The 24,500-nt window shown below is 34.4% G+C and overlaps 1 protein-coding gene across 2 annotated transcripts in view; it reads left to right on the top strand.

Annotated features, from left to right (window-relative positions):
* The window catches only part of PRKCE (protein kinase C epsilon), a 304,751-nt gene that overhangs the window by 230,628 nt on the left and 49,623 nt on the right, over window positions 1–24,500 (top strand). For both annotated transcript variants that reach the window (XM_026695854.2, XM_026695853.2), the window contains one exon: window positions 2,145–2,318. In XM_026695854.2, coding sequence (XP_026551639.1) covers window positions 2,145–2,318 — 174 coding nt within the window. The remainder of the gene's footprint in view (window positions 1–2,144; window positions 2,319–24,500) is intronic.

Raw genomic sequence — 24,500 nt, 5'->3', positions numbered from 1 at the left:
CAGTTACAAAATAGTGAAAAAAGTAAGGACAAATTTCACTTTCTATAATTATAGAACCATTGTTGGTTTTTTCAGCTCTGTGCAAGGTAATCAGGGATACCAACAATTCTAAAGGTCATAGACATGTGCCAGACATCTTCATTGGGGCCAATATATTTACTCAAGAAGATCTGTGTTATTAAAAAAAAGAGATCCAACTTTGCCATGATTCTTTGTCATGGTATATTCTTTGAACATTCCCTAGGTGCACTTTCTTTGTATGTTTCTATCTGCAACTCGGAGGCTTTCCTGACTGCTGATTAGGAAGTATGGTATTTCTAGTCAAACTAGAAAACAGTGGATTGGACAAAGTTGCTTGTTCTAGTACTGTACTGCAACTATTGCTGTGTATCTGGACAATGCTGATCTATGTTCTTTGGGATAAGATTATATATGGATGTATACATAATGTTTATATGTAAGAACATGGATGCAGCATTTTCCAGATACACAACAATAGTTGCTGTACTAGAACAAGCAGCTTTCTCCAATCCAGTTCTCGTTCTTTCCCTCCCTCCCTCCCTCTCTCATATATTACAATGTTGCCTCATGCCACTAACTATGGTGCCTGAGTGAATAGGCAAGTTGCTATGGGAAAGAGGAATCACTTGATTATAAGTTGTTCCAATCCATAGGCTCTTGGTAGGTGTATAGTTTTGCTAAATCTTGAACCTGGCTCTCATCTGCAGCATAAACTAGGTCTATATTGAATGTACATTGATTCTGATGACATCTTAATCTGTATTATGAAGTACAAATATAAAGGCTAATTTATATGCCTTTCAATGTCTTTGGTGATCTCATTTGTTACTAAATACTGATATATTTTAACTACATAATTAATTAAAGAAGGCTATTTATGCATGTCCCATAAATTTATTTGCAATTGCTTTTTGTTGATGTGATCTGCAGGACTTAGATCAACTAACGGACTATTTGTGAAATGATCACACAACGACTTTGCAGAACTCTACAGTGGTCTATTCAGTTTATCTAGCTAATACCTAGTTTGATTATTCCAGTTAAAATTGCATTCAGAGACTGAGTTTTGGGGCGCAAGGAATATGCAAACTACTTGACTGAAACTTTCTGAGGAGGAGATTCACATCATGCCCTATCCATTTTGGAGTTAGTTCATGAACAAGTGGATAAGGATCATGCAGCCAGAAGCAGAAACACTTGGTATAGTAAAGGGAAGGTGAATATTGAACCGTGTTGGCAAAAGGTCCAAAGTTTGTGGCTATTTCTTGTGAGACTTGATAGAGCAGGCTTGCTCTCTGGTTTACTTGAGAAATCTTATAAGCCTTATGTGCCTTGATTTACTTAGAGGGACGTCTAATGGAACTTTATCAGTCAGAAATTTATCAGTCAGGTTCAAAGTAGAATCATTGTGTCCATCCTTGGCTTTCTAATTAGTGCCAAAGATCCTGAATTACAAATATTTATATGTATACCCCTGTATCCTTTCCCTTCTGGCTTATAAGAAGTAGCCACTAAAGATAAAAAATATATTCTTTTTTTTTTTGTCATCTTCCTTTACAGTTGCTTAAAATTAGACTTGTGAAGTACTCTATTTACTTATTTAAGAATAATACATTAATAGCAATAGAAACCCTCTACTTTGAGTGTGTGAATGGGCATATTGCTATTGATTACAAATATACTCTCATTTATAGCAGCTGTCCAGAAGCCATTGGAACATGTGCAAAAATTTCTTCATGGTTCATCATACACAAGAATTTCTGCATATCTTTCATTATAAAGGTACCCTGACAATAAATGGTACATGGATACTAAACTTTATGACAAGTATTGAATTTGACTCTATTATCTTTCATGAAAAGCTGGTTTTTCAGTTAGAGATGACACTGCTTACCTTTTTATATTGAGCTCATGATCTAAGTCAAACTATACCTTGAACTGTTAAGTGATATGTACAAATTTGTCTGTAGCTGGACAGACAGATAGATATTGTACATAGGACCTTTGTAAAATATTTTACTGTAAGGTGCTTGTGATGGTTTATTTTTCCCCCGTTGTTATTAGTGTATCTTTTGAAAAGTGTGCAGTGTATTTTATAAATGAGACGTTGTTCTTGACCTTAGGTTATGCTGGCAGAACTCAAAGGTAAAGATGAAGTATATGCTGTGAAAGTCTTAAAGAAAGATGTCATTCTTCAAGATGATGATGTGGACTGTACAATGACAGAAAAACGGATTCTGGCATTAGCACGAAAGCATCCTTATTTAACACAGCTCTACTGCTGCTTCCAAACCAAGGTAAGCTATCGTCTATCCCATACCTAACTACTGATCTGGTCAAGGAGTTTGAAGTCTCCTGTGAGCTGGATGATACTCACCGCCTGGATGATAATAACTTAATAACTTATTTATGCCTTAACATTTTCAATTGTCAAAATATGTTAGGAGGAGGGGGGGGGGTTAGATGTCTGGAAAAATAAGTTATGAAATGAAAATATTTTAAATGATATCTTTGAAATATATAATTAAGTGCAAAGTTGCATTCTCATTTTAAGCATAGAATTGCAAAGCAACAGAACAATGGGTTTTGTGTATCTTGCATGAAACTTGGGTGTCTGTTTCACATTTGATGGCAATATGGATTGGTGGAAAACTAATTCATCCATTCCCAAGGAGGTGTTGATTCCTAAGATTCTCCTTTTGCTAAAGGTTGCTTTCATTTGTCCATTTTGTGAAATTTTAAGTACAATGTCCTTTCTTTGTTGGGCTTTCTTGCACTTAGGTATTGAAAACTCATTATATAAACCATATTTATAAAACTATTTCAGTGATTCCACAATCTACCACCTAATTCTGTACTGTAAACTTCTTTAAAAATGTATTTACTTCTAACAGATTTTAATATAAAAATAAATATATTGTATTGCACGTGAAATGCCAGAAGATGGCACTAAAGGTATAAAAAGGAGAATTCCTTGCCAGTTCTACTCTCTCCTTTTGAAATTGTTATATAACTTCATCGAAATATTGATAAGTACGGCATTCTAAGCAAATGAAACTTCTAAACTTTCAGAATAAACAAAGTTTGTGATTTTTATGATATGGTCTGGCAAAATGTCACTTTAAAGCCCTGGTGCAATAGAAATGCAAGCATTCCAACCTGGTTTATCTTGGGTATAATTCGAGTGTTCTGCTTCTAGGAAATTTCAGGTGACATGGGCTCAAGAAAAATAAGATCTGAAGGATCTGAAAACCCTTGTATTTGAAAAAAAAAATGTGATACTTTTAAACCTGGCTGAGGCCATGCCTTTTTTAAAAAAGTATTTTGACACAGAGAGCAACCATGGTGTCCACCAAGTGGGTGGGATTGAAATTATTCAGTTCTCTCCCCCGCCCCCCTTCTTATAACGTGTTTCAGGTTTTTATGACTGGATATGACTTTTGATGAAAATGGCTTTTAAAAAATCAACCTTGTTGCTATAACAATAAATGTTATATTCTGGATGTGCCTGGGTAGATTAGAGGGGGAACTTGAATTGCCTACTATCATTTTAGGGCTGGGCAAAACTGGGGAAAGAGTATTAGGAGTTTTGATGAGGATGTGGAAATACAAATGTGAATTTACACATTTTATTTTGAAAAATCCATTAGAATAAGTTTTAAAAGCTTCCAGATTAAAATAATGTTAGTAATATGAACAGTTAAATAGATTTTTTTTCTGATTCTCAAGTCTCAAAACCTGGAAAAATGATAATAGCTACATTTTCTGGATTTCTGTTATGTCTTTCATTTTAGGTTCCCTTCTAAATTTTTGGTGTGAAATGCTTTTTTTGAACTGCAGGAAAAAGAATGTCACAAGGACATGTATGGAATTGAGTGCTGTGCCAAGCATAGTGAAATTTCTATTACTAAGCTTATTGTGGAAAAAAAACATCCTTTATCAGAATGTTTGAAATCTGCCTTTCAGATTTTGAAATCTACATATCTCATTTGCAGCAGATGCAATAATATTCATCAGAAAAGCATAATACTTAATAGTTTATATAGCTGCATGAGTCTTTCTGATGCTTCACATATATGAACTACAGTCATGTAAGGCAGATTACAATATTCTGCAATATCTATGGTTTGGCTATCTAGTGAAAGAATGGTTGGTGTCCTATTTGAATTGGAAGTGTTCCAAATCACAGTCCTAACTATTATTGTACATGATTAAAACTAGAGGTACACTAGACTTAGCATTAAGGGGCCATGGTTGCCTCTAAGGATTTAAGATTAAGAGATGGGATATGGGAAGAAGAAACCATTTGCTGTATTTTAGGAGACGTTACTAAAATTGTTTATAAGTTGTGATGAAGGGGAAAGTCATTTCTTTTCATATTTTCTTTTCCTTTACTATATATTTTTATTTTTCTCCCTTTTCTTTTCTTTTCTTTTCTGCACCTTCTGTTTCTTTTTATTCTTTTTTAAAGTTTGTGTTAGTTTTTTATTGGTGCAATTGTAATTTTTAATAAAATTATTCATAAAAAAATAAAAATAAGGGTCTATACCAACATTGGTGTCTGACATTCTAGGCCAAAGCCATAGACCAAAATTTAAAGGATCAGTGTTGATGCTTGCTTTAATCACTCTTTTATTAAAACAAACTGATGATGTTTCTTGGTTTGGTTAATGAAAAGTCTACAAGAAAACAACCAATCTCGGAGAGCATCAAGACCCTTCCCCTTTAAAACAAACAAAAATAATGGTTTGTCAAAACATTTTCAGTTGTCTTCTTCCAGCTATCATTTTTATGTATCCATGGGGCACTTAGCCCTTTTATTGTATTGTGGGTGAAATAACAAGAGTGGAATTGAGTGCACATTAATCTCAGTGTCCAAGCTGACTCAACTTCTGGAATTTTAGAAGGAAAGAAAGATGGCAACTATAAACTATGAAGAGAAATGTTTTTCCACATCAGTATCCATTTGGAGCCTGAGGGGCATATTTGACTTTTTGAGAGCATGTTGTTGGCTCTCCAAGAAAATGGCTAGCCTGCGGTGCTTAACCATTCAGCAGTTAGCAGTAAAAAAAAAAAAACACCCAGAGATAAACCAATTTTTTTTGTTCTACCTGGGTTTTTTTTTTTAAGCACAAGGAGATTATAATCCAATTATACATCACCTCTGTATTTTTTCTAGCTAGGAGGGCACATTTCTGAACAAACCACAGGAGCATTTTCATTATTTGAAAAACCAGGGGTGGGGAACAATTGCCCCTTTATAACTTGCAGACTTCAACTCCCAGAATTCCTGAGTCAGTCATGCTGGCTCAGGAGTTCTGGGAGTTGAAGTGTGCAAATCATAAAGGGGCCATGCTCCCCCACCCATCCTAAACCTTCCTATGAGGTCTATGTTAAACTGAGAGGACATTCCTGAAGATAAAGATTGTTCTAACATATGACACTTGGTTCAAGTCAAAGTAATCTAAGAAAAAATGAAATAAGCTGGGTGTTTAGTGAGTGCCAGGGGAACTACTCATAAGCACATTTGAACCCCTATTAGGGATATTATATTTACATTAGCATTTCTTTCTCCTTCCCCAAAGGCTGTGTGACCATCAGCACTTCAGTTACACCATTCATTCTGGAAGAGTGACAAGCTCCATTACTGCCCCACCCCTAATATTTATTGTATCTTTCAACAGGAATGTTAACATTTGCTTGTTTTACAAATAATTTCTTAATGAGCACAGCTCTTGTTCTCAATCCAATAAGCCAATTTGTCAGGTCAAAATTCTCCATGTCAGGGCAATGTATTTTCCAGAGCCTAAGTATTTTGAAAAGCTCTGAGAGAGCATCAAGGACTCTACAGAATCCTATATTTCTTAAATAGGAAAAGTATATCCATTTGTTTATGAGAGACAGAATATTTCTGAAAGTTGTACTTGATTTTTTTAAAGAGCAACTTACACCTTGTAAATTTACATTAAAATAACTTACATGGGGGAGTACCATACACACCAATTCCATTTTCTAAACAACTTTTTCCAATTTACCTAAGCAGAAATATATATATATTTGATATATAGATTCTTGGGCAATTTACAAATATTTAAATAAATTTAGTATATAGTTTCCTGGGCAATTTACAAAAACACAAGAAGTTGTATACAAAATCTGTATATATAAACAATTCTCACAAAATATAGGTGTTGATTCTTTTCTATGAAGAGAAACAGATGGATAGTGGCATGATGGTAGAGACCAAACAGTTTCCCAAAAGTGGCAATGTTAATAAATATAGGGTAAAATGGATACTATGTAGACATCTCATAGCACTACAGATTACATTAACCTCAAATGAGTGTGTTCATCTCATTATGACAAATGGATTATTGTCTCCTAGGAAAATTGTCTCTGGAGTTGAAGTTATATTCAGATCCCATTGACAAACTATGCTATAACAACTTTCCAGTCACCAATCTGTACAGACAGCAGTCTAAGTTTCTCTTGTAATTATTGGCCAGAGGGCCAAGATGTGTCATTTGTGATTTAGAGTGAAAATTAACTTGACTGGCTGGTTGGCCGTATATTTGTCTGGGGCTAATCAATGGCTTGTAATCCGTTTTATCCAACCATCTATTGTGTAAGTTGCTAGGCAGCTAAACCTGTTGTGAAGATTTTGTTATATAGATGTAATCCACTTAAAGTGCATTTACATTGTCTGATAGTCCTGCCATGCGTCATGTAAGACCCCTTGTCAAGGCTCTATTTCATGTTCTGAACCACAGTGAGGATCATTTTAGGATTGCCAAGTATCGCTGTAGTATAATGAATTTCTTCAGGATATTTCTATTTTAGCTCACAAATACCCCTTTTTGTTTTGTTTTTTTAAGAAAATCCCTAAAAAGTTTTAGGGAAATAATTTTAAGATGTAACTAAATAATGGCTGATACATGACAATGAAGACTGGAGAACTTTTGATTGTGTTCATAATAAAATACTACTGCCACCAGAGTTTCTGTAATGTTTATATAGAAATACAGCTTGTGTTCTTTCTTGTAAGGTGGAATCCATCCAAAGATTACTCAAATATGGGTAGTATAAGTAACAGTACTGGCATCCATGCTACTGGTGAGACAGGTTGCAAAGCTTTTGTGTCTTTCTGAGGAAATTGTTGGTATGATTCACATGATTATTCATAGATAACAATATGTAGCATTATTTAAGAAACCCAAATATGTTTCCTGAATTTCAACTATCTCTCTTAACAAACAAAGCAATATGTTTACCTAGCACAAGGGTATGCAACCTTGGCAAATTTAAGACTTGTGGACTTCAACTCTCAGAATTCTCCAGCTAGCATACCTGGCTATGGAATTCTGAGAGTTGAAGTCCACAAGTCTTAAAGGTGCCAAGGTTGGATACCCCTGACCTAGTATGATATATGATTAAAACCAGTCTCAAAGGGACAAAATAATTACATGAATTCCAGTTGTCAGATGTATTTGGTACAAACCATTAGATAAATTAGATCTATCACTTAATTTTAAACTCAGATGAAACACATGTCTAGGTGTTGAAAACATTAAAAATGAATTTGTAAGAATAACACTGTAATGCAGCTTGTACGAAGGTCCTGAGATTTAGCATGGCAAAATCCTGAGTCTTTGTCAACTAATCAAAAATTATAAAATTTCTTGGACTTCCGGTTTGAGCTTCTTCAGAGACAGACCGAAACCTCGTCTCTGCGAGGCTTCGATCCGTGCTCGCCGCTGGAGCGCCCTGAGCCGGCTGGTTTCAGGGCTAAGCCACCCTGTAGAGGTGGTGAAGAGGGGGCAGCAGGGTTGAGGAGAGCCGCATCTCTCCTCCCCAGCTGGCCATTACTCCCTTTCCCGAAGGTGGTTGTAGCGGTGGTCAGAAACGGTCACCACAAAGAAAAACTCGACCAGAAAAGAATGTGCAGGAGGAAGATAAGAAGAGAAAATTTTGGTTGACTGGGTCAAACAGCAAAAGCAACAAATAAGGTACCCTGGAATTTAAACTTAACAACATTGTTCCCAAAGAAGATTCTGAAGCTGCGAAGGAGAGAGAGAAGGGAAAGGATTAGGTTTTTTTTCTTCCCTTCCTTATACTGACAGCAAAGAGACTTAAGCAAGAAATTGAAAAAAATCCACTTTGACATTAATAGGCATCTAAGCTGAAAATAAAAGTCAAAGGGATAATAAAGATTTCTGGACATTTAAAAGTTTTTAAAAGCAGGAAAGGAGAAAAAAAAAAGAATAAAAGGGCAGGATCTGGAAAAATGGAGGAGACTGCCTGGAATTAAGGAATGGTACTGTAATTAAAAGGAACTTACAGTGAAATTTTACCAAGATTCATCAAAGATACATTTTAATGGAAACTTGGTAACAAAATAATAGAAGCCCAGGAAGAGAAAGTGGAACTGAAAATGGAACTTTAAAAATGGAAAGAAGACGCACAAGAAGGGAGAAGTTCTTTTGGCTTCGTGTTTCAATTCTTAGAAATGGAGATCTGGTACTATGAGAAGCAACAAGAAACGCTTGCAGAACAAGAAGATTGGGACAAAGAAGAAGCCATCTTTAATGATCAAATAATTTTAAGTGGGGGGAAAAAAGAAAAGGGGAGAAAGAGAGTGAAAAGTTTAAGACTAGAAAAAACAACCAAAAAGAAGAACAATTTGAAAGATAAGTATAATATTAGAAAGCAACAGAAGAGGGGATTACAGATGAGAGAGTTAGAAGTAGAGAGATGAGGAGGTAAAAAGGGGAGGGAGAAGAGGGGGAAGAAGGCAAGGAAAAGAAGTTGTAAAAAACAGAAACAAGAAATGGAGAAACAGAGAAAAGATATAAGGATTGTAACCATAAGCTTGTTTAGAGATAATGGGTGAAAATTTAATTGCAAAAGGTACATAAGATATCATTGTTATATTACAAATAGAAATAATTTTAGAAAATATGATGATGAATAAAATATTTACTGTAATGTAGTGGGATGTTTGTTAATAAATAAATGAATTAAAATGATTGAGAGAATTAAAAGGGAACATTTTTAATTATTAGTAATGATTTATAAAAATATAAGTGAGAAATATGAAAAAAAAAGAATTAACTATGGAAAGTTTATAAGTGTTCCCAAGGAAGTATGATATTTAATTGAAAAGAAATGTTAAAGATGTTAAGATTTTAATGAATAATAATGATAGAATTGAATTGGAATGGAATGTGTGTTTTATTTACATATATATATAATTTTTTCTTTTTAAGAATATAGTCTCTATTTTAAGAATGTACCAAGCAGAACTCGATTTGAAGTTATGTATTATATTGAATGCTATAATCTTAAAGATATACATTGAAGCTTAAGTAAGAGTTTGAATGGATAAAATTAAAAGATATAAAGGTGTCATACTGGGACCATGCTATTTTCAAAAAAGATGTTTTATTTGCATTTTGTTTTTGTGAAAACCCAAATAAAATTTTCAAAACAAAAAAAAAGAAATAAGAAATGCCTACAGAACAAGAAGATTGCGACAAAGAAGAAGCCATCTTTAATAAACAAGTAATCTTAGATGGGGCGAAAAAAGGAAAGCGGGGAAAGAGAATGGAACGTTTAAGATTGGGAAAAACAATTCCAAAAAAAAATAGAGTGAAAAATAAGTATAAAATCAGAAAGCAACAGAAGAGGGAAATGCAGAAGAAAGAATTAGAACTAGAGAGACAAGGAGGTAAAAAGGGGAGGGAGAAGATGAGAGGGAAGAAAGAAAGGAAAAGAAGTTATAAAGGACAGAAGCAAAATATAGAGAAACGGGGTCTATTTAGAGATAATGGGTGAAAACTTAATGGAAAAAGGGATTCTGCAAAGGTACATAAGACAGTGTGGTTATATTAGAAGCAGAAATAATTTTAGAAAATATGAAACAATGTATGATTAAAATGTCTGATAAAATTGCTATCGTAATTGAGTGGAATGCTTGACAATAAATAAATGTAACAAAAGGTATATTTAATGATTTATAAAACATATGTGAAGAGAAATAAGAGAAAAATTAATTATGGAGATTATATGTGTTTTTAAGGAAGTATGATATTTAATTGAAAAGAAGTGTTAAAGATGTTAAGATTTTAATGATTATTAACGATAGAACTGAACTGGAATGGAATGAGGGTTTATAATTACATATATTTACAATCTTTCTTTTTTTTTTTTTAAGAATATAGTGTGTATTATAAGAATGTACCAAGCAGAATTCGATTGGAAGTTATGTATTATGTCTTATATTGAAGGTCATAAACTTAAGGTATATATTGAAGTTTAAATAAGAGTTGAATGGATGTAATTAAAAGATATAAAGGAGTCATACTCCTATTAATAACTACAGGAGAAAATTTGTTTAATGAGAAAAGATAATATGAAATTGAAACAGAACAGACAAAAGTATAAATATAATGATTTGAATTGAGATGAGATAATCAAAATAAAATTGAGAAAATTAAAAGAGGGGAAAAACTATCTAGAAAATGTAAAATCGTATAAGATATGGAATAGAATACAAAAAGGAGCATGAAATTGAGTTTTGTGTCTGTATAAAGAAGTTCAACCCGGGACCATGCTATTTTCAAAAAAGATGTTTTACTTGTATTTTGTATGTGTGAAAACCCAAATAAAACTTTATTTAAAAAAAAATTATGAAATTTGTTCTTATTAACCAATGGTTGAAATATGTCCTTCAAATGGTTGGTCACACTTTAATATATGAATCCTAATAACAAATCAGTCTGGATGGCTTTCTGTAAATATCTCGTTCTGATTTAAATGGAGTGTCTAGTACAAAAACAATCTCTGTTTTAACAATTCTTCAAATCTTGAAATTGGTCTTCCTCCAAAAATCATTAGCCCTGTCTTGTTACCTAATTGTAAATGCTAATTTTGTAGTTGTAAGCAGGTGATGTATTCTGCAATCCACACAGGAATATAAATAACTCTATTAATTTTTAGTTTTAGTCATATGTAGTCAGTTTCCTAAACTTTTCAAATTATACACAACTATCATTAGCATGTCTAAACTAGACAATAGCTCTTGAGCTATTGTTGAGTAACTGATTCTTGGAAAAAATTTATTAGGTGAAACCTCTGATTTTTATAAATATTTGAAATGATCAATCTGTGAGAAAAACTGAAAGAAGAATTTATTTATGTGTGTATATCTATCTATCTATCTATCTATCTATCATCTATCTATCATCTATCTATCTATCTATCTATCTATCTATCTATATTTATATGTATATCTATATGAATATCTATCTCTATCTATCTATCTATCTATCTATCTATCTATCTATCTATCTATCTATCTATGTACCTATCTATCTTTCTATCTAAATCCATATATCCTTAAGACTGTGAACTCAAGCATGTGCGTAATCTAATATCTATACTTTGTTTTCCTTTGCTTGCATAATTCCTATTTAGGATGACAATGTAGATTTTAAAAAGAGTCACAAGGAACTCCAAATACCTATATGGTCCCTTTCATTGGCTAGCAAGTCATGCTTTGCAATGGGGTAGCATGAAACTCAGCATGCAAGATTTTGCCTTCCAGAAGTTGATCATACTCTAGGAAGGAGAAAATTAGTAGGTTTGCAAAATGAACAAAATTGTATTACATCCCTACTGTTTTGTCCTACAGTCCAACCAAACAGTCCAACCAAATTCTGGTGGAAAGCCCTGAGGGCAGAATCCCTTTCATGTGATTAGTCCTCCGTTGTAGGGTTTTAAATCTTCTGCTGAGTACTTGATGGACTTCTGTAAGAGACTAATTGCAAAAAAAAAAGGTTCAAATTGAAAGCAGCCAGCTGGAGTCATTGCAATTTTTTAAAGGTAGAGCATAAAGAACAGATTCTGTAAGCTGATATTCATAAATGTCCTGTCTTACTGTTCATGATGACTGGTTCCACATCCAAGAGGCAGGGCAGCAACAGGGAGACAATAATAAACATGATTTTTATCTAGTAAAATGCTCAGCCACAATGTTCCTCTGTGAAAAAATGCTACATCCACCATGTTGTGCATGCATATTCTGCCATTTGCAAGGATATCCTGTCTCACTCCTGCTTCCTGCTTCTTCCCTTGATCGAGGTAAATGGAGAATTTGGATTGTGTAATTCAGGTTTAATTTTTAAAAAATAAATAAATAATTTTCCATTTGCTGCTTATGTCTGACAAGGCTTCAGAAATCTATAAATCTACTCTAAGAAGATGAGGAATCCTACATTCTCAGCAGAATGAGCTTTTGTACGTATTTTCCTTATGGAGAGAATATATACTGATTTCAGTAATTTTATTAGTCTTACATAACAATAGGATTTTAATTTCTATGGACAAAATAATCATGACTCCCTCTTAGGGCCTTGCAAAAAATAGATACCTAGTGCTTGTCAATCTACTTATTATTATTATTATACACAAAAAACTACAGTGTACACAGCAAATGAGATAACTATGTTGGGTTTCGTACTAGAAATCACTAGTCGAACACTTCCCAAGCGTTTAGGACTGCGTGATGTATCGATGGATTATGCGAGCAGATCCCAGTAAGGTGGCCTTCTGCAGCTGACCAATGGTGATTTTGTCAGCACCAATTGTTTCTAAGTGCTTGCCTAGGTCTTTAGGCACAGCACCCAGTGTGCCGAGTACCACTGGAACCACCTGCACTGGTTTATGCCAGAGTCTCTGCAGTTCAATTTTCAAATCCTGATATCTGGTGGTTTTTTCAAATTGTTTCTTGTCGATTCTGCTGTCACCAGGTATGGCAATGTCGACGATCCACACTTTTTTTTTCTCCACAATCATGATATCCGCAGTATTGTTTTCCAAAATTTTGTCAGTCTGTATTCGGAAGTCCCATAGTAGTTTTGCATGCTCATTTTCGACCACTTTCTCAGGCTTATGATCCCACCAGTTCTATTATGATTAGTAGTAGTAGTAGTAGTAGTAGTAGTAGTAGTAGTAGTAGTATTCAGCTTTCTTTCTGGTCAGTCATCTTCCAAGTGCTGTGAAACATTTTTCCTCCAACCATTTAATATTTATCAGGCAAGGCTAGCTGCAGTTGTATAACTATTTAATATAAGTAGGTTGTTTATAAGTGTCAGTCTTCTTTTTATTTTAAAGAGAGGTAAATAGGAGAGTTTCCTGCAAGAAATAACAGCTTTTTTCCATAGGATTCTTTGTGCCTTGTAAAGAATGTAAGAAATGGCTCTGTTGATCAGATCAAATATCCATCTAATCTAGCACCCCATGTTGCACAATAGTCAAACTGAGACAGTTAGGAAACTTACCAACAGCATATAAGGGCAAATAATTGCTTCCAAGTGGTGTATAGTTAAGAGTAATAGCCACTAATATTCCTGTCTTCTCTAAATTTATCTAAATATGACCTTTCTCTTTAACAAAGAAGATCATTTCAATTAAAACCATACCTGATTCAAAATACATTATAAATATACTTATATTCCAATATCCATGTGAAATAGATCGTATTACTTATATTTGGCAGCTGAGGAACTGTCTATTATTATGACGATGATGATAGTTTTCAGGAGGTTTAACATCAGTTCTTTGAAGCTTCCTTTCTAAACAATAGTCAAAATAGTTCATTTGAAGCCATGTTTTATCCAATTTGATTTCTTTGTGTGTATAAAAAGTGCTGAAAACCAATGACCTTCAAATTGGTAACATAATAATGTGTCCAGAGGGAAGTCATAGATATCCCATTTCCAGAAACATCAATATACTTCAGTAAAATAAACAGAAATTTCCACCATTGACCTGGAATCAGACAGCATGATGAATAAGTTTGCACAACCAGTATTTGTTTTTCCCTGTCTGCAATTGTTTGATAGAAATTGGCAGCAGGTAGAAATTAACTTGGTTCTTTCTTTAAATGTGCACAGAAATCCCTGAATGTTGTTGTTAAAAGTATTGCTTTCCAGGGTTTGGAGATTTGTTTGTTTGTGGTATTTTTGTACTGCCCACCCCAGAAAAATTCTTAGTGGCTTACAAAAAGCCGAACAAAGTGCCATCTTAACTGCTTTTCAAAAAATATGGTAAATTCCTGGAGGTAAGCTGCCCTCCAGAGATAAGCTGCCTACCAAATAAAAAATGACTATCTGGAAATAAAATGTTCCATAGTCCTGCGGCATCTTGTCTAGTCCCACCTCATAATCTCACAAGGGCTATTCCCATAGGATAAATGAACTAGTTGAATTTCTGTTTGAAATAGGTCCTATACATAACTGAGCATACAATATATGCTTCTTTTTTACTTTTGTGCATGTAATTTCATGCGTATATCTGATATCTCCCAATACCTACATTTCATTTATACTTTTGTAAACTATAGTTCAGAATTCTTAGAAATTCTATTTCACCAGGGTCATATTTTTAAATCTAACATTTATATTTTCACATAAAGGATGAATTTTTCTTGTATTAAATAGTTTAAGATTATTGTTAAACACTGCATTAACCTTAAAGTAGGCAATATATTTTTGAATTAATAACTCTTCAGGATGGGTATTATTCCATAAAGTCACTGTCTTTTTTCAGTGAGAGACAGAGAAGTGGGGTTCAAACTAGGCACTGCTACTAGAAGTTTCCTTTTTCTCTGATACTTCTTGGCTGCAGCTCCTCAGAATGGCACATAGAAGCAGATTTCCTAACTGGGCGGAGTGATGTAGATGCTAAATCTAAAAACTCTAAGACAACTTGAGCCACCCTGGTAAAAGTTTCAGAGATAAGAGATAGGCAGAACCATTATGGATGTTTTGTCTTTTCACTGTTGCTGTAGTCAGTTGTGTGTGTAGTTCAGCTTTCATCTACATTTTCTATCCTACTACTATTTTTTTGTGTGTTTTCAACTGCTGAGGATTGGTCATGCTTGTGTCACATGTTTGTGACAGAAAATCTGCTGCAGGTCTACAGTAGATCAGTAAATAGGCTGGCCTTTCTGAGGTTTGCACTTATGCCTCATGAAACTATCAGTCAACATAATTCACAGTCATGCATGGACGTTTGAACTGCACCTAGATGTCCTTTAGACATTTCCCTCATCAACAAGCTTTTATCTGGGAACTAAGATCCTAATTAGTTGCCAGCAGAGTTACAGGATCTACATCATCAAAAAACAAGGGAAGTTTTCCTTTTAAAAACTCTTGTGGTCTTTTTAAAAAATTCCTTTTAATGCCTATCATCAGATTGCACTTTTGAACAAAAGGCATATAGTGGCTGGTATGCAATCATCCAACACACCCTGTTTTCCCTTGCCACTTGTTTAGCAAAGGGCAGATGGGCAGTCATTCAAAGTAAATATCACACTATTTAGCCAAAGTTCTCCTTTTCTCCCAAGAAATGCATAGCTGTGTTGTTTTTGTTAAAAGTGGTACTTTCTCACTCTCTGCTACTTTTTCCAAGAAAGTTCACTTATTTCTTTATATGAATGTCAATGGTGGTTGCTAATTTCCAAACATCCAAATGCATTAGATTCTCCTTTATGTTAAGGATGGTGGCTAAAAAAAATTAAAATGGTAGTCATGACGGTGTGATCAAATCTCTGTCTGGTTTTTAAGAGTATTGTTATGTCTTCAATTCCTCCTCAATATTGAGTAGGAATTTACTGAGAAAGATGAAAGATAGTATTGTGTGAGGAAACATACTGATGAAACAAAATGATGAATAGTACAGACATACATGGACATGCACATACATGTTTTTTTTAAATTTGGACCATATGTTTGTTAATGTGACTTCTAACTCTGTCTGAAAAGTCTGAGGATGGCGTATTTTGAAATATTTGTTTTGGAGATTGGTAAAATTTCTTGCTGATCATTGCAGTACAGATTTTAAAGAAGACTGCCTTACCAGCCTTTAAAAATGCATAAAGCATTCATGTTTACAAAGGATGTTTTGTGAGAATATATGCATCTTCTTAACATCATCCTCTGTTATAGCCACATTTTAAAAAGTGGGGAGGGGGAGTTAACAAAAGTCTTTGTAACAGCATGTTACAACCTTACAGTATTTCCTCTGCTTAAGTGAAGTTCAAGAAACCAGCTGTTTAGAAAAAGGAAAATGCTTATTGTTGAAATTCGCCCTTTCCTTCTGGTCAAGGTTAACCGTGCTTTCCTACACTGGCGCCGCCTTTGTAATGTTTCCCTAGATATTTACAGCAAGGCCTTTTAAACTTGAAAATGAAGATTGTGCCTGCATATTAGCTTTGATTCTTTTTTTCTTTAACATTGAAGTGCATCTTCTTCATCTTCTCCTCCCACCTCCCAAAATTCCAGGCATTATGATTCATCATTTTTGTAACACCTCTAATGTTTTATCTCATACGTCTTCCCAAATTCATGTGAGCTAATTTTCTAAATGTTTTATTGTTATCCATTAATTTGAAAGAAAAGAGAGCAGGAATTGCGCTTCTTTCCTGAATAAATCCACAGAGTCAGCTGATCTAGGAAGAATCCTAAGAGTGACTCTGATTACCCTAAAAAACTGTTTCCCACAATAGTTAATTTGGTACTGCTGGAAACATGCAAATTGCATACAGAATTGCTTCAACTGTGTGAAGTGCAACCTCAGTCTATAATGGTAATGATCTTTTCCCATTGAGACTCTGGTCCTTGAGTCTTTTGCAGAGAGATTGGCTTGCAAGTCCTTTTGGTTGATTTTCACGTGAGTATTTCAATCATTGCAGTTGAGTGGTAGACTTTGGAGTTTTAATAAAAAGATGCCTTTTTTGTTGGAGATAAAATTATTCCTTAGAATCATCCTATATTTATTCTGTGTGGATGAACTATTTGGAAGAAGCACGTTTTCTGTTTGAAAATAAGTCAAGCCCATCTATGTTTGAGTAATATTGAGCTTCAACATTTCTTGGGAAAACAATTTATAGCTGAAGACAGATGCACATATGTTCCTGCTAATACAAAAGCTGACAGTTTAGGTATATAATTTTAAAAAATTATGTATAGTTGGAATTGAAGGTAAAGGTGCCAATTAATGCATGCTCCATGTAACATATTTATCTGATCTAAAGATCCAGAGCATTGCAGACTGGATTTAGATTCAAAACCAAACTTGGTCTGTTTTGTTTATTTTGTTGGTTTTATTTGTTTTGTTCTTTCTAAAGACATACTTTTAACTTTGGCCTGGTTCCTATATTAAGAGCTGGACAATCATTTACAAAAGAAAACAAGGAGTCTGAAAGCCAGGAATATGTTTTTTCTTTTTGCTCCTGTGTAATGTTTTTGTTTTCCTTCCTGAGCTGCAACAGCTGAAATAATTTTTTATTGTTTTATTCTCGCTCAGCATAGACATAGGGACATGTTTTCTTTGGCTAGACTTTTTAAAAGCCTACCTGATGAGAGAGCGGAACTGGTTGTCTAAGAGGCATTTGAGGTTGTGTGAATTGATTTCAAGTTTATTTTTTTCCTATCTACTCTAGACGATGAAGAGAAAAAAAAATAACTTCCATGACATAGAATATGAACTATATTGAGCTTGAAGTAGACTTCCGGTTTGGAGAATGAGTCTGAGTATTATGAAGTTATTTAGATTGTAAATCTTGCTTTATTAAGTCCATCTTAAAGTGCCCTCTTAGTTCAGTTATTTAGGGAACTGAAACATAATGGTTTTTATATTATTTGATCCTAATCAGCACTTATAAATTTTATGGAATAAAAGCAATTAGCTTCTTCTGTGTCCAGAAGATTATATTAAAGCCAAGTTTAAACACACATACACACACACACACACACACACACACAAAGTTGTTGGGGGTAGGGAAAGATAGAATGTTAGTTTCCCCATGAATCTAATTTTGTCTCTTAATCAAAAATTGGCAAGTAGTCTCTCATTAGATGTAGGAATTGCAGTTCAGTTTTCCAAGTGGTAGCCTTTATGGAGTCAGAAACACACCATCCACACACAAGAGAGGACAGAAACCTCAACAAGCTTCAGAAATACAACTATGCTCTTTTTGGAATCATCTTTTCCTGCCAAAGTCACTTAGTATATTGAACAAATTTAACTGGTTATAGACAGCTCAGGATCTAGACAAGAGTGTTAAACAGATGGAACAATGAAAGATGGCACCAAATGCAATGTTCTGGAAAATGATATATGGCTCCAGACTTCCTATGAATGCTCTATAATGGAATATTTTGTATATTGGCTGTCCTTATATGCCTGCTGCTTGTTTAAGAATGTAAATTCACTTTTCAGTTTTAGGTTTCTCAGTTCCAAGCAAAGAATCGCATGAGCAAAATAATATGAAAAATTATTTTTAAATATTTAAATGACCAGCATTTAGAATTTAGGCTCAGTTTGCACCTGTCTGAATATTTTTAAACTTTGCATTAAAATTGTATTTCTTACACTGCTCTTAACGTATGCGTTTTGTATATCGTCACACATTTTATATGCTTTTTTTCCATCAACGTATACTTTTGTGCACAGTTTCCTGTAAACTACATCACTGTAAACTATATATTTTTGTTTTTATTGAATGGCACTTTATTATTATTTAATTAAAAACAACCTTAAAATGAATGAATGAATTTTGAAGGGTATATTTTCCTATCTTTCCTTGCTTCCATCTTACAGGTTCCTTGGTAAATTATTCTGCCTTGAAACCTACTAAATTGTTTATTCCATAAAACTTGGATAAGTGTACTTTTGCATTCTAACTTATAGATCCATACTGAAACAATGAAACAATGACTTTAAAAAATAAACATAAACAACAAAGGCCATAAAAGCTCTGGGGTAGAAAAATGCAGTGAAGTTTCAATTCATTGTTTGGAATTATATTATTTTTCCAAAAGAAACTCTAACCAACAACAGTTTAAAAATACAGCAGATCCAGCATGGAAGTATAGTGATACTGAAGCCTTAACATCCTTCTATAATTCGTGAATAGGAAATCAGTGAGATCTCGGCTGCAGACCTCTTGAGCAGGCCCATTAATGCCATTAATATTCTGTAGTAAATCATGCATGGTTTCTGCCCTTGCACATTCCAGCCATTTCTTTTAGGCTAACTTTTTATCCCAGCAGAATGGTCATTAAGAGAAATCTGCCTTTATGGAAATTTAATGAATTTTAAGTTACTCAGAACACTGTGTTCAAATAAATCATAAAAATAATCCACTGCTTAGAGGCAGGCCAAAGTTTGTGACCCGGGAAGACTCTTTGAAATTTTCCATTCAAGATGATCACAGTCCTTGTAGATGTCTCTTGCTGTGCTGTGAAGTTGGAGCCCACTGTTGTCACTGGCTGACCTTTGGACATGAGTACATGGGAACTGCTGAACCACTTCACATAGAAGCGGGAATGGAGATGAGTTCTACTTTTGGTAGCAATGCTGTGGCAGCTTGTTTACAAAGCTGAGATCCATATTACATGAGCGTGTTATAGAAGTGGGGCAGCCTTCCATATCACTAAGGAGAAACAGGCACTAGATGGAGTTTTGGATTAAAGAAAAAAGGAGAAGGAGTTGCATAACCCACGTCTCTACCCAGTATCTCTTCATTCAATCTTTCTCTTTCAGAGTTAGTTTTTTTTTTTTCATATAAGCTGCTACAGTTCTGTTACATACATGTACATGTAAGATTCTGGTCTCTCCTTTATGATGCCTTCTGAGTGTGAAGCATTTGAGCTTCTTAAGGTAAACAAACATAAAGTATTTCCATACAATGTAGTTAATCAGGATTCTTGCTAATCAATATTGACATACCACTCTGTAATGCCTTGGTGAGATCACGCTTGGAATACTGCATCCAGTTTTGGTCGCCACAATGTAAAAAAGATGTTGAGATTCTAGAAAGAGTACAGAGAAGAGCAACAAAGATGATTAGTGGACTGGGGACTAAAACATATGAAGAACAGTTGCTGGAATTGGATATGTCTAGTTTAATGAAAAAAGGTGTAGGAGAAACATGATAGCAATGTTCCAATATCTAAGGGGTTGCCACAAAGAAGATGGAGTCAAGCTGTTCTCCAAAGCACCTGAAGGCAGGACAAGAAGCAATGGATGAAAACTAATCAAGGAGAGAAGCAACCTAGAACTAAGGAGGAATTTCCTGACAGAACAATTAGTCAGTAGAACAACTTGCCTCCAGAAGTTGATGATCCAAACGCTGTCAAGGTTCTTGGAGTACTCATCTCAAATGATCTAAGTGCTAGAGCCCACTGTAACTACATCACCAAAAAGGCGTTAAGAATTGTTAACCTAATCTTATGTAGCTTTTTCTCTGGTAATATCTCTTGAAGATAAAAGAAAGAAAAAGAAACATTGACTTCCAACTCTGTTGCGGTAAAGTAAGGCATTAACATCAAATCACAACTTTTTGTTTTTTCATAATAATATGAGCAAGCCATTTCTATAAAGATCTATCAATCTAATTGGTAAAACCCAAAATCAAAGTGTTATTCTTTTCTACTTCAAGCACAAAGTTCAGAAGCAGTCTCCATGTGGAAACAAAAGTACTTATATTGTTTTCTTTAATCAAAATAGTCAATTTTGCCATTTCACAAACTCCATCAACTTCTGCCACCATTCGTCCATGGTAGAAATTGAAGTGTCCTTCCATTTTTGTGCATGCAATAGTCTTGCTGCTGTCAACATATATAATAACAAAGTTCCAAATTTTTTCTCTAGGTCTTTTTCCATTAGGCCCAAAAGGAAAAGTTCTGATTTCATCTTTATCTCCATTTTCAAAATTTTCTGTATTAAAATATGAATCATACCCCCTTTTTTGTTTTATCACATGTCCACCATAGATGATAAAAAGTTCCTTCTTTACTTTTACACTTCCAACATTCATTTGATGTACCTTTATACATCTTAACTAACTACCAATTCTGATGTTAAATACCAATGATACATCATCTTATAATTTTCTTTTAGATTATAATTTAATGTAAATTTAAAACCTTTTGTCCACATATTTTCTCATTGTTCAAGCATCACATTATATCCAAAATTCCTTGCCCACTGAATCATACAATGTTTTACATGTTCATTTTCCAAATTCAATTTCAATAACATTGTATAGATCTTAGTAATAATATATTTGTTTTCACATAATAAAATGTCTAATTCTTTTTTTAACAAAGCACTTTTTATCCAGTTTAAATCCATAGCACTTTTTATCCAGTTTAAATCTTTCTTTCAGTTCTTGATAAGTAAACCAATGGCAAACATAACCTTCTGATTCAAGTTCTTCCCTTGGCTTTAATATTGGGTCACCAGAGTTGAAAGATAAAATTTTACCATACGTCAACCAGTTTGGCTTTGCCACATTTCTTTTCTAAAGAAAGCTTCCTGGGGTGACACCCAAAGAAGCAATTTGGTAGAGAGCCTTGTTTTATATTTATTCCAAACTCTTAGTATGGCTTGTCTAATAAAATGATTATTAAATTCAACTTACTTTTATCCTACCATAAGAAGCCATGCCATCCAGATTCTAATCTAGAGCAATAAAGCAGTGACAGGTACATATTGATTCAGTTCACATAATGAATAGTTCTTTCCTTTAAGAAAATTGCTGTACCTAAGTCCATATATATCCATTTCATGTATTCATAACTATGTTTATACTTATACCTATTATCTTGTAAGAGATTGACAAATCAAATAAATAAATAAAACTAAATAAAAGGAAACAAGGGTTTGCTTCATCTGTAGTAGCTACCAGTTTTGGGGCTTTGCCACCACATGCAAAAATATTTGAAGAGAGCCACTTTCCATCTTTATGTTTGATGAAAAATAAAAGAAATAACAAGGGCAACATAGGGTGGCATTATCCTGGATTTAACCTGTCTTAAACCTAGAATACCTTAGCTCAGTGGTAGTCAACCTGGTCCCAACCACCCACTAGTGGGCGTTCCAGTTTTCATGGTGGGTGGTAGGGGTTTTGTCCCCTACTTTATAAATCACCATTATTGTAGAACCGGTGGGCGGTTAGGGAAAATTTTACCACTAACAGAGATGCAAAAGTGGGCGGTAGGTATAAAAAGGTTGACTACCCCTGCCTTTGTTGATATTATCTAACTACTTGGCAGAAGCCGCTAGGAATATATTATCTCATGCATTCAGTATCCTATGCATAGGTTTTTGAGACAATATGTTTTGCAAAACAAGAGCTTATCTTAATAGATGAACATCTGGCTCAGAAAAAGCAATTAAGAAATCTCCAGGTTCTGGGTAGTTCAAAAAGGTGAAAGGCTTCTTGCAGGTCCCTAAAGCCTTGGATCGGAGTCCCTAAAATTTGCCAGTCATTTACAATTATTGATGTGTCAGAAGATAGGTATCATATTATCATATTGACTGTATTTAATTTAATGTCATTTTAATTTTAATTCAACTTAATTCAACCAGGTAGTTTTTTTCTAACCATACTTCTTTATTGGGTGTGCAACAGACTGTTCAAAGGCCAAGAGAAAATCTTAACCTTGCCCTTCAAATTCGTGCACTTTTGGGACTAGTCACATCAGAACAATTTGGGAGCAGATGCTTCACTTCCCCTAAATCCTGGCCATGCCAAGCCAAGGTTATAGTATGGGTTAGCCTCAATGGCAACTAAAACCTGATTGCATAGTAATCAAGAGCATGTACAAGGTTGCTGCCTCCACTGTGAACATCGTGAACATCTTGCACATACTGACTATAGGTGTCATTTACAATTATCTGTCTCCATTTTGTTCTTCCAGAATTCTGTAGAAATCAGTGAAGCAGCATGCTAGTAATGTGGATTAAATATATACATTTAAGCATTCAGTTGGCAAAGAAAAAAATGAATCATTCCAAAATAGCCACATGTACCTGTCAAAAACAGTGCAGCACTTTAACTATTCAGAAAGTTGTGCTTTATCATAAGACTGTGCAAAGCCTAAATAAGCAATTGATTTACTAATAGACTACCAAAAAAAAATCCATAACTTTCAACAATATTAAATATTCTGTTTGAGCTCTCACTTAAATTAGAATTATATATTAGAATTATATGGAATTAGAATTTTTATTTCAGTTGATAGAGAATCTTGAATCAAGTATCTAATTTTGAATCAAGTATCTAATTTTGAATTAAGTATCTTATAATCAAATATACAATATGGACGCAGGAGTCTGGCACATTTCAGTAGTGATTTTTGGATTCCTTGAGCAAACTTTCTACAGTTAGAGAAACTGTCTATGTTGTTTCCTATAAGACAGATCATAGCCATTGTATGCCAGAAGAAGGATTTGGGCATCTGTGATATATCTGTGATCTGCTATATGGCAGCAATTTCAGTGCAACTGGTGAGAGGACAATATTGCAGTCATCAATGCATGGATCAGGTGATGTAAAGAACCAATAGGATTTTACCAAGAACAGTACAGGAAAGCTTCTAAGCCTGGCCTATTTGCCTCAACCTAAGCAATTTCAAATTCCAAAGGATATTAAGGACTCATGATTTTCTCTTCTCCTCTCCTCTCCTCTCCTCTCCTCTCCTCTCCTCTCCTCTCCTCTCTTATTTGGCTATCCTAAAGAGCCTGGTAGCATTACAAGAATAGAGCAGGTCAATGGAATAGATTATACCAGGGGTCTCAAACTTGACAGCTTTAAGACTTGTAGACTTGAACTCCCAGAATTCATCTTCCAGCTCAGGAATTCTGGGAGTTGAACTCCACAAGTTTTAAACTTGCCAAGTTTGAAGACCCTTGGGTTATACAGAAGCATAGCTCCCAGGATATGTTTTGAAGCAATGATGGTTGGCCTCAGTATTTAACAGATCATTTGAAGTAACTCCTGAAATTCTTAGAATTGATCCACTCTTAAAAGTCACTGAATATTTTCTCTATTTCCATAGAGAAGAGTGATAATTCAGCATAGCCTTAGTTTGACTTCTGTTAGATAGCCACTGTGTGGACTCTGTTTGCCAGGAGCTCCTATCATTCAGACTTCAGACATACTTTTATTTCATGAACAATTTAGAACATTTCTTGAACAATTTTACCATTTGGAGATGAAACAAAACTTATTAGGTTTCCAAGAAGGAAGATAAAAAAAAAAGGATTATTGACAAAGCAAACCCAAGTTTAAAGACTTCTTGGAATCGGGGGAAAAATCTTCACACCCATTTATATGAGAAATATATAAAAAGAAAAATACCACTTGGAAAATACTGATAAGTCTTATCAGTTGTGGATTCTAGTGATTGAGGGGTGTGTATGTGGTGGTTTTCCTGATTTGGGTGTTTGAATCATGTACAAGTATAGCTCCTGAAATTTAGTACCAGCGTTGACACCCCTTGCTTGCCTGACACATAGCACGGACACATGTCTGAGATTTGAAAATGGAAAATGTATTGCGTGGTTTGTTTCTGTTTGTGATATTTCGGCCAAATAAGCTATCTTTGGCTACCTGACAGGCT

This window comes from Pseudonaja textilis, chromosome 1 (assembly GCF_049901715.1).
Source record: "Pseudonaja textilis isolate UNSWEBS1 chromosome 1, rPseTex1.2, whole genome shotgun sequence".
Classification (NCBI taxonomy): Eukaryota; Metazoa; Chordata; class Lepidosauria; order Squamata; family Elapidae; genus Pseudonaja; species Pseudonaja textilis.
Note: the sequence above shows the minus strand (reverse complement) of the source record. Positions and strands in the feature narration are given on the sequence as shown.